Source organism: Gavia stellata, chromosome 12, assembly GCF_030936135.1.
Source record: "Gavia stellata isolate bGavSte3 chromosome 12, bGavSte3.hap2, whole genome shotgun sequence".
Lineage (NCBI taxonomy): Eukaryota > Metazoa > Chordata > Aves > Gaviiformes > Gaviidae > Gavia > Gavia stellata.
The window spans coordinates 3,652,682-3,664,871 of NC_082605.1; the positions used below are offsets into that span (position 1 = coordinate 3,652,682).

Here is a 12,190-nt window from a genome sequence, read left to right on the forward strand (position 1 = left end):
TTATTTTCCTAAATTCCTTCTTTTAAGTATTAGTATCTGAATTGCTGACAATATATATTTGGAATCCAATGAGCACTAAGAGGATATTAATTCAACAGTGTTAGCCACGTATAACACGTCACATTTGAATAAGCTCTAATACAAAGAAAGCAAAAAGTCGAAAACTTTATGAAGGACTGTGGGGCAGTAGCAAGTGTATTTCCTCATTCATATCTGCACAGAAGTGTAGAGATTATATTTTTGCTGTGTATGGTGTTATCAAAGAGATTAATACAGACTCAACAAATGCTTTCATAAAGTTTTGAAGAAAATAGTACAAAAGCAATGTTAAAATAACTATGATAAATAGAATATTTCCCTATAGCATTTAGTGCTTCTTTGTATACTTTACCCCTTTTTATTTCCTTTATGTGCATTTACTCTTCTTTTTAAAAGATCTGGTGCTAATAAACAATTGACTCACAAAATTCAGAAATAAAGACCTTTTTCAAAGGATCTTCTCACATTGGAAATGTGGAATTTAAAAGGAATCACTTCCATACTCTGAATCTACAGTTATTTGAAAGGAAAGGACAGGATGTTTTTCATTTATCCACAGTCTTTCATCAGCTTAGACTCTCAAGGCACTTTACAATAACATTACACAGCAGAATAATTGAAATGCAGCCAACTGTCTTCTAGTGGATAAATAAAAGCGTCTTTGCTATCCCAGACAATACTACAGAATAGAGAGTGTCAGAATTTTCGTTAGTCTCCTCTTGAAAAATAGTATCACTGAAAGTCTTCCTAAGTAAAATCTGTGTAAGGTTTTCAGAATTTAGTGTTCAGTTAAGACAAGGTGTTTACTACTCTAACCACCGTTCCAACTCAATAGCTTAAGCTTGTGCTTGATTTCAAGCATGGATTTCTCTTCATTAAATCCCATACGCTTATATACTTTCTTGGATCAGGGTTACAACGTTCTAAACACAAGGGGCAGTTTTAAGATTATTGTAAAAACAGTGCAAATGGTGAGAGATTGAAATATTTGTGTAAGTGCTGACAATGCTAAAGAATCATTTAAAATCTATTTCATCGGAGATTGACAAGTGATCTCTCCAATTAATAAAACATATTAAACAATTACAAGGATTCACAATACAGATTTTGTAGTTTAAAAGCTTAGTACATGACAGGAAATATTGTATGTTATAGATAGGTCGCTGTAAGTGGTATAAAAATAAAATAATGCTCTCTGGTATTAGCAAAAGAACACTGAAGTAGTTGTTAATAACCATTTGTATACGATTGTCACAGCATTGATGTCTTACAAAGTGATTAGTAAGGTTCAGAAACTTTCAATCTCTTACTGATTGAAGGTGGTTCTGGTCCTACAAGAGACCATATGAAGTAAATTCTACGCTTACACAGAGCTTTTGTTAATATTAAAAAGACAGTGTGCATGATGTCAACTGCATGGTTTGATCTAGCTGTAAATGGTATTTTGGGACAAAATAGCTTGTCGTCTTTTTCCCGTCTCTCCCTCAATACTCTTGAAGATACCTGGCAAAGCTTTCCATGTTTCCAAGCCCAGAACATCAGCAGATATTCAATGGTGTAAAGAATGGAGCAAAGCTAGATGCTGTACTATAACAGTGAGTAAGTTGAATCCACACAGCTAGTGATAATTTTCCCTCACTCTTTGAAATTTCAATGACAAAACAATTCAGTTTAAGTACTGAAGCTTCTTACAGTAGCATCTATTTGTAGAATTCAGGATTGAAAAGCAGTGAAAAGACTTACTTACTTCCCTGGTTTCAGATATCTAGCTCAAATAAAATAGCCATAATTCTAATGCACCGTGAATTCTATCTCCATATTTATTCACTGCTTTTTTAAAAAAGCCACATGCTAGCACTGCAACTGGAGTGTGTGTATATTCTTAAGTGAAGGAATTAGTGCAATACATGTAAAACATGTAATTCATGGAGTGGCTGGGAAATTCACAGTCTCTAAGCAACAACTTTTGAATATGCTATGTTTTTAATGTTGCGCAAAATACGGTCAGAGTCCTCTAAAAAGAGCCACATTAGAATGAAACATAATTAAATCTTTGAGTGTTCTATGTAATTTGTGAGCTTTTTTGAAGTACAAAGAACTATGTATCTATCTATACATACATGCCTATAGAATCATAGAATCTTTTAGGTTGGAAAAGACCATTGAGATCATTGAGTCCAACCGTAAACCTACCAAGTTCACTGCTAAACCATGTCCCGTGAGCGTTACATCTACACGTCTTTTAAATACCTCCAGGGAGGTATGTATTTATACATATATATGTATTCGTATAAATACACAAATATAAAAATATTATTCAGATTAACTCATTTAGTTACCTGTTCAACCTTTATGTCATATTCTCCATGGACCTTTTTTCCACGAAAAGCCTTGGCCCTGCAGGAAAAAAGGGAGAGAAAAAAAATCAAGGATATATGTATCTGTAACCAGTAGGCACATAAAAGCTTCCTGTACGGCCTTCAGTGTCTTGAAAATACACATATATACCAATTGAATCTACCTACTACACATACACAATTCTCTTTCCTTTGACATCCTTGTATCCTTAACAACCCATCACGCAGTATTTTGTGACAAAAAGCATACATACTGTGATTTTCAACATTAAAGTGTATACTAAAGTATACTGAAATACATATTTCACAATTAGTTATTAATGTCTAATTAGTACCACTAAAATGATGCAATCCTGCTGTCATTAAAGTCAACAATGCTAGTGGAAGAACCAAGCTTCATAATAATCAACGGAAAACACCGCCTTTGACAACATATTTCTTAAGGATATCTCAGGTGTTATGTATGATGGATGGTAGAAAGCAAAGAAAGTGTTTATATTGAAATGGCATACGAAAATACTGCCCAACAATTAATTCTGTATGAATATGCATTTGGTAAGAAGATAACAATGAAGAAAGAATTTGCATTACTGGTTTATACTGGTTTCTTGCAATAAATACACATGAAATATGAAGTTTGAAATCCATCATTTTATTATAGGAGGTGCACACTCAGCAAGATATATCAAATATTTTTGCCAATAACAAAAGTAAAAGTTAAATACACTGTATCACAAGTCTAACTTAAAGAACTATTGGTCATAATTTATTTTTCTTTCCAAATTTGTTCTGAAATTCCATATGGGGTATATGAAAATTACCTCTTTACAACTTTGAAGATGTCTGGATATGTCTTAAGTTTTATAACGCTGTTTATATTGAAGCACCAGCTGGACCGTGTTAATCTAACAGGTGCAGGAAAACCAAGGACATCTGTATTACCCTGGGAGAAGTCCACAAAAGCCAGACCGAGAGGAAGGTATCATGTTCAAAGGTAACACCACATCTGCCTCCGGAGAAAAGCAACCAATTTGTAACAGACAACTTAAATGTCTTAGTTGAAAAACTAAGATTTACCACTTCGAAAAATATTTAAAACTCCAATTCTGATCCCCATGAGCGCTAAGTCCATTGCAGATATTGGAATGTGCTCAAAACATTAGTTAATTATTAATTAGTGAGATGCTATTCCTTTAAATCAGTCTTTCTACTTAAACATCATTTAGATGAGGCAACCTTTAAACAACTAAACTGGCATGATTCACATTTCAACAAATTACTTCAGCTTTGAAAATAAACAGTAAGTACTGAAGTTAAGCAATCTGGGGCTTGAAAACAAGTGTGACATTTAAACATTTAAAGAGACTTAATTTCAAAGTAGCTTCAACCAACTTTTATAAAAATGTGTAATATTCAATAATATTCTCCAAATGTTGAGCCACAAACTGCAACAATTTATCTTGATATCTCTAAAAGATAACTTACAGCAAAAAGTCATGACTTAGTCATTTCAGGCCAGATTCTAAGAACTTCTTGCATGAGTTTGCTGTGAAGTAGAACCTAGCGTTCATTTTGTTTACTGTACTTAGGACATACACTCATGCCCTGCTTGAATTATTTCCTACTTGCAATATGAGAAATGTGCAATCCTGAAGTCATTTATTACATGCTTAAAATTAGTATTTTTTTTACTGAGGGGAGATGGGGAACAAAATCCTTTGCTGTTACTGATTTACAGAATTTCACCGAACTGTAGTTTGAAATTTCTGTTATGCCTTATTACTCTCAGTACTGAGCATGGACTCAAATCTCGGAGCACCTCTGTAGAAAGGAAGTAATGCTTTCAAGGTCAGGATCACTAGGCAAGGCATTTGAGAAGAGTGTGAGGTTAGCTGTCAGCATGAGGAAAGTTAACAAAACAAATATGCCCCAATTCAAGTAACATTTGGCTGCCCATTGTTGAGGATTTCTTGCATTGTATGGAGGGAAGATAAGCAAAGAAAGCGGTACCATTATTCATCTGAAACTCGCTGTGTAAAGCAGTTGCTTTCCAAAGCCTAAATGTAGAGAAAATGGACAGCTACTAATATGAATGCCACCTACCGGAGTTATTAGCATGACCTCTTATAGGCAGAATCTTTTCAAAAATATGTGAAATATTTAGGCATTTCTTGCTTCACAGTTCATTTTCTGGATAAAAATCTTGCGCATTTAAAATTAAACAACTATAGAATATGCAGTTGCCACAGATGCAGCCTAATATGAACTCATACTACTTACTGAACTTTGGCAAGGACAATGAATGAAGTAGCAATCACTAAAAATGTTTCAAATATATACAAAAGACCTAAAACATTTCCCTCAAACTACACAGCATCTACCTACATATGTTTCCGCAGTATCTTACTGTGCCATGAAACAAATGTGGTTTCATTTCATGTAAACGAACAAAATATTAAAACTGGTGCCACTTTCAACTGGCAGCAAAATCGACAGGAAAATCATTTGCTAACATGCAACAGGCTCATACTTCAATTCGCATTCTTTAACACCGCAACACAGAGCTTTTTCAGCAGCAGTCTTTAATAAAGTCAAAAACACGTATCCAGCAAATATCTGGGGTCCAGTCCTGCAAAGCACTGCTCATGTGCGTAAGTCTCCTATTTTCACAGCACTGCACACCCTTAAACACTGCAATTTGCACTTGTCGGTTTAGTGCAGCACTTGTAGTCTGATTTCTGTACAAATAACATAATGTGCACAGGAATCAGTTCCATTTGAACACTGATTTCTCAGCATGTCTGAACAGTGAACTGGGAACTAATTACTGATCCTATCAATAAGCAGATCATATGCTCAAAAGTAATTATAGTGCCAGTTTACTATAAGAGGGCAAAAGTTTGTTCATCATTTAGAACAGGAGCACCCTCTAGAGTACACAAATTGCAGACTGTCAACATTTATAAACAGCTGGCATAATTTACTTCAAGCAAGGGTTTGTATGTATGTATATATATGTGTACAGTAGTCTCAAATGACTGGTTCAGTGGAATTATCATATGCCTGTAAACATTTTGGCAGACTACTGACACAGAACCAGCCAGACTTCCACCAACTTAAAAAGTGTGGTACACTAGCCTCAGTGACAGAATAGAAAATGTTGAACAGAAAGCAAGCTCAGTCTTCAAATTCAAGTCTGTTTAGAAATAACTAATTATTTACAGAATCACAGAATCATTAAGGTTGGAAAAGACCTGTAAGATCATCAAGTCCAACCATCAACCCAACACCACCATGCCCACTAAACCATGTTGATTCAATTAAAAAAAAAAAAAAAAAAAAAGAAGAAAAGAAAAAGACGTAGATTTAGACTCAAAGTTTTTGTACCAGGAAAACTATGGTTTGTATATGCTGCTCTAATTTCATGCTGAATCAGGAATAGTCAATCTACCTCCAGCAGTCAGTATTTTCTACTAATTTAATGGAAATATGACTGTGTCTGAGATGTCATCAGCATCCCATTTGTACGGCTAGGCGATCCAGTAACACAGAGTGCTAAAAAATATGGAACACTGGCATAATCATTGAATGACAGAATATCTCACATTGGAAGGGACCCATAAGGATCATCAAGTCCAACTCCTTGCTCCTCACAGGACTACCTAAAACTAAACCATATGACTAAGAGCGTCGTCCAGACGCTCCTTGAACTCTGACAGGCTTGGTGCTATGACCACTTCCCTGGGGAGCCTGTTTCAGCAGCCCACCACCCTCTCAGTGAAGATCGTAATGTCCAATCTGCACTTCCCCTGACACAGCTTCATCCCATTTCCTCGTGTCCTATCACTGGCCACCAGAGAGAGGAGATCAGCACCTCCCCCTCCGCTGCCCCCCTTGAGGAAGGTGTAGACAGCCATGAGGTCAGCCCTTAGCCTCCTCTTCTCCAGGCTGAACAAGCCAAATGACCTCAGCCGTTCCTCGTAAATCTTGCCCTCAAGGCCTTTCATCATCTCAGTCACCCACCTCTGGACACACTCCAACAGTTTGATGTCCTTCTTATATTGATGTGCCCAAAACTGCACCCAGTACTCAAGGTGGGGCCGTACCAGCACAGTGTAGAGTGTGACAACCACCTCCCTCAACCAGCTAGCAATGCTGTGCTTGATGCACCCAGAACACAGTTGGCCCTTTTGGCTTCCAGAGGACACTGTTGACTCATATTCAACTTGTCATCAACCCGAACCTCCAGATCTCTTTCTGCGGGGCTGCTCTCCAGCCTCTTGTCCCCCAGTTTGTACGTATAACCAGGACTACCCCATCCCAGGTGGAGAATGGGGCACTTGCTCTTGTTAAATTTCATACATAATACATTTGGTAATCTTGTCTACTGTCCCATGAAAAGATATTGAACAATCTAATGAAATTATACATATTAGAATTAACATTTCAGTGATATAATCTAGACACATTTTAAGCACATGGTCTTTAAGACAGCAGTTTTGTAAATATATTTGTTTTCAACATGCAATCAAAAGAATCTGCCAAGGAAATAATGGCTTAAAAACATGATCACATACATATTATGAAGCTGCAATAAAGGATCATTTAAAGGAGTAAGATCACTACTTCTTCCATATGCTGAGGACTTTTTAGACTGTTATGCAGACTTCTGTAAATATATGAAAACCGTAAGAAACTGTTATCAAAAGTAAGCATATGGTAAGATTTGCATAGTGTTATCATTTTATGAAGATGGTCACCTATGTGACCTAATCCACAATCTACTGAAACCAGTGGGAATCTCTCTATCAACATCAATGGGCTCTACAACTGCCTGACAGTAACAACATTTGCTATACTGACTTCCAACCAACCAGCCTAGCTAATGAAATTCATCATTTGGAACTGCTATGATGATGCTATTGTGACTAAATAGGAGAACTTATTAAGAATACTGTAAACACGCTGGTTTACAGACCTTCTTCTATTTACTTGTTCCATGTTTCTGCAATGAGAGACTGTTATAAAAAAATAAAATAACCTATTTAAAACCTGACTCTTAAAGACCTTGATACTCTTAAATATGTTACTCAGATTCTGCAAAGACCTATTTGGATTTAAAACACGTTCTTTTTTTCTTCTGCACTGTGAAGTTATACTTTTGGCACTTGACCCAACCAGTATTTTTCTCTCACATAAACCAGCTATGTTTTCTTAAGCTATTACTTCATACAGAAATTGTCTTAAAAGAAGCAGACCACCACCACAAATAAGTGATAGAACATATCAAATTCATGACTTTCAGTAGTGCTCCCTGTTGAGTTGGATTTCATTAGAATAGTGATAATCTCCATTACCAGGAGCCTGTAAATTTGAACAGCAGCGCATTTTATTGTCTCTGAAATAGCATGGCTTATTTTAACAGATTCCATAGCTCACATTTGTATCAGGCCAGTTAAGTTTTGCTGTTAATCACTCGGTTTGATGAAATGTCAGATTCAATGGAAGCACCGTAACGGCAAGGACGCACGGATTGTTCTTTCCCGTTATTCACTGTGTGATCTGACAATCCACAGAAACCCTAACTGAAACTTGATTAATTTCACAAAGACATTTTTTTCCCCCAGTACCACAGGCAGGACACAATTAATGCAGTTCTTCATTCTAAGTCATAGACTAGCATTTTGAAGGGGAAAATATACTGTTTTTATAAAAAAAAAAAAAGAAAAGTGCTTGCTTCTGCCAATAAGGTAACTTATAAACGATTGCATTTTAGCCTATTTTTTATCTATGAAGGTCACAATAGAAATGATTTCTGAACATTTTCTTCTATGCCCAAAGGCACAACATGGTCATATTTTATTGGATATCACATTGTTTCCATTGGTACAATATGTCTTGGTTTTCACTGTGTATCTTTACCTGAAACCACTGTCTCTACTAGTACTATATCAATCTTGTCAATTGTAATATACAAAAAGAGAATGACTAGGAACAAAACCAAGCACTTATGGTCCTAGTGTATATTAGCACAATGGAGCCATCCCAGATGGCCTAATATCGGAACCTATCACATGGTTAATTCTATCAGGCTAACAGGATTTCTTCATTGCTGATCTGCCCAGTTCTATTGAGGATCATGAAAGCACCCACGCAGTTCAAACTTCACAGGGCAGTAGAAAACGTCTGTATGAAACAATTCTCCTCTGGTACAGGGCTTTCCTTCCCTGATTTCTGTATCTTGGAGCTAAGAACCTTGTTAAATAAATGCTTAAAAAGCAGATCTCCTGTGTGCAGCCTTTCCTCTGCAGAGGCACTGAACCATCATACCCTTCCCCATTCCCTTTACCAGTGATGGCTAAACTCATGAAAAAGCAGAGAGGAAACATTTTTCAGTGGAGGATTTTCCTGACCAGAGAGTAGAGAAGTTGCCCAAAGAGATTCACCTGTAAAAGCATATTAAAAAAGAAAGTATAAACAATCTAGAAATAAAGAATACAAGCTTATTATGCAGCTATTATTCCATTTCCCTTTCTGTGCTGCACATCCACCTTGTTAGAAAGGGGGTTTTTTTCAGAATATGTGGCACCTTCAAAGGCTTCCACAATCTCTGATTCAATCCAAATTTTTTTTCTCCTAATTTACTACTAGTCTTTTTATTTTTAACAAATTATCCTATCCCCTTGGCATACATCAGAATGTTATCTCCTTTAGCCCGATTATTTAAACAAAACAGAGCCATTTTATTCTTTCACAGCACAGATCTTCCAGCCCAAGAATCATCTTTGTTGTTTTAATCAGAAGCCCTTCTATCTGTCACTCTGTTCTGTGCGTGAATAAAGTGTTTTCACTAGAGATCTAATCAAGAAGAAAACGCCTCCTACTCTTGAATCTTTCATTTGAGCTTAAATTTTCTGGGTCTTTTGAACAGCACGCTTTACTGAAAATGCCTAATTTTCTGCCCACTCAAGGTGAAACAAGTACTCTTTCATGACCAAATGCTAGTCTGCCTTTCTGGTAATGTCTCAAAATCCCACATCTCCGATTATGTAATATTTACCATTAGCCTATTACTTCTGTGCAAGATTTATAGTCACGATGTAATTTCTGTGGGCTTTTTTTTTTTAAAGTAGATGACAAATGAAAGTATTTTTAAATGTTCATTCCCTCACCGCTAGAAGACCTCATATGTGATGCAACATATTAGAACCTTTTCCAAATCTGTTAGACTCATTAGAACAACTACTACACTTTCCCATGGTTAGGTTCATAAAAATATTTTGTACTCATGAGATGAGCAGAAAGTCCCAACTTTTATACAGGAAAACATCACTAGCTAAATAACAAAATATTGCTGTTCTAAATACTGATGAAGGTTTTAACGGTTCTTAGTGTTCTAAGGCTCAAACCGAATATTCTGCACCAGTTGCTCTAAGTTCCTTAATCCTATCTACTATAGCCAACGTAGTTATAGTGCAGGCTAAAGTAACAAAGTTAAATTTGTTATTTCTAAGTCTCCCTACCAACTAGAAAGCCCATTCTTTCCAAGTTCTCATTCTGTTGACAACAAAGATAAAGTAGTGCAAACGGTCAATGAGCAATTCTACTGTTTAGAAAGTAAGGCACTCTACATTATCTTGAATTTGTGGCAAAAACGTCACACAATTCAGCCACTGGTTATTGGTTTATGACAGAAAAACCCAAACCATCTAGAAATAGCATCTAGAGATATTTTAGCTTACTTTTTTCCTTTTGAGTTAAAGAAAATAAAATGAGCCTAAAAGACTTCAGATTAACAGAAGGTAATTTCTGACAACATCTGGAACGCCATAAACACCAGCATGGAGTGAAAGAATCTTTGACACAGAATCCATGTTATCAATAAACTCTTCAGCAGAAATTTATCTGCCTTTTAATTATTCTATTTATACTGAATTCTTTAAGGTGCTTTAAATGCCTCTAAGCAAGATGAGTGACTGTGTGAGGTGAGAAAATTTGAATCATTCACACCTGGAGACATTACAAGGTGATACTTCATATATAACATGTTGGGCTATCACGTTGTTCGAATTTTCACCTTTGAGGATCCTGCACTTAATATAGAAACCGTACCTTAAAAACCTCTCCAGCTACTTCCCCTCTGTGCTCGTCCTATAGACGAGATTCTGAACCAACTAGTCAACATGAGATAAGAAAGAGGGGAAGTGTGCAAAAGTCATCCATGTCTGAAGAGAAAGGGGGAGAGATAGTGCACACCTTTCAGTCACAGCTTGTGGTTAAACTGGATTTAGACCGTCAGTCTTAATATCAAAACTTAAACCTTCAGCCCCACACAGGGACAAGACCCAGGGGAAACATGGAGTAATGGGAGAAGAAAGGATTGCCACAAGTGCCAGAATATCTTATTCGAGATATACATTCACATATATACACACACATACACGCACAAAACCATACTCAACCAAAAGAGTGGCTTTTGCAGAGAATGGCAGTGATGGTGCAGGCCAACTCTGAGTACTTTTTTTCCCAACTGGACCCCCACAAGCATTTCACACCCTTGCAGCAATACTTCTGTGGCCTTACCGATATTGAACTAGCTTTAAATGAGTGAAGCATAAAAAGATTTTTCACAGATCAGCAATTGCTTTGATCTTTGGCTCAGAGATCCTTTCACCTCCATCACGTACATCTGGGGCCTCTTCCAATTCTATTACTACCTTAATGTTACAGGAATACTAGAGGCCCCGTTTGAATCAAGACCCCAAACAATCAGTGTAAAACAGTCTTTGATGTTTCAAATTTTTTTCATGCAACTGAAACTTATGCTTAGACTTAAGACAGTCATGTCTGCCCTGTTTCTCTGAGCAGATAAATTAGAAAACCTGGTCTTCCTAGATCTCCTTAAGTAACCTGGTTTAGCATCTTCATAGATGCAGTAAAGAGAGTATATGGTTTTTGCTGCCCTCTTCTGTAGGAAGAAATGTACATCAGATTGGCTAAAAAATTGTTTCCGACCACAGATAAATACAGACCCATGGTCATCTTTCTGGCTTTAGTCGCTTTAAGGTAGCCGCACCAGTTTCAAACCTTCTTTGAAAGAATAGCAGGGGCCAGGTAGCAGTCAGACATAGGAGCTGGTCGAAAACAGGGGAAATACTTCATTATCATAAAGTTAAGTGTATGCTTGTGGACATTATGTGTATGCTTGATGGACGTTATGCATGACACATAGCATGAACCTAACTTGTAAATAGTTTCAGATCTACTAGAAAAAGCATATTAACAACAACAGTACAGTCTCTATGTACTTAACACAGCATTAGCAAAACTCAAGGAAATTAATGACTGACATAAACATACATTAAATGAATAGCAATTGTTAATGCTTTGTATACTCCTTTCCTATTTTAAGTTGAATTAATCAATATTATTAAGGGGTGTTTTTCTCCCTCACACGCATGCACACACACACACTTACTTTCCATTGGCTTCATGACAATCTCCTCTGACTCTAAATAAGATTCCCACTATATCAGAAAGCTGGGTGGTACCTCCAATGCAACTCCCCCCCAAGGAAAGAAGGATTTCATGCGCTGTGCTCAGCAGAACAAAAATATTAAGTTATCTGTTATTATGGAAGAATGAGCTTCAGAAACACGCACTTTATCTACCCGCTAGCTTTGGAGGAAGGTCCAGAATGCTGCCAGGAAAAACCCATTGCTTCAAGATACTCAAGTTACAATAGCCATCAGAAACGCATTATACTGATAATTCTCAGTGCAAATGGATACCAA

At 36.7% G+C, this 12,190-nt stretch overlaps 1 protein-coding gene across 1 annotated transcript in view; it reads right to left on the reverse strand.

Annotated features, from left to right (window-relative positions):
* SYN2 (synapsin II) overlaps positions 1-12,190 on the reverse strand; it is a 185,932-nt gene that overhangs the window by 114,462 nt on the left and 59,280 nt on the right. The window contains exon 2 of the mRNA XM_059823221.1: positions 2,379-2,436. Coding sequence (XP_059679204.1) covers positions 2,379-2,436 — 58 coding nt within the window. The remainder of the gene's footprint in view (positions 1-2,378; positions 2,437-12,190) is intronic.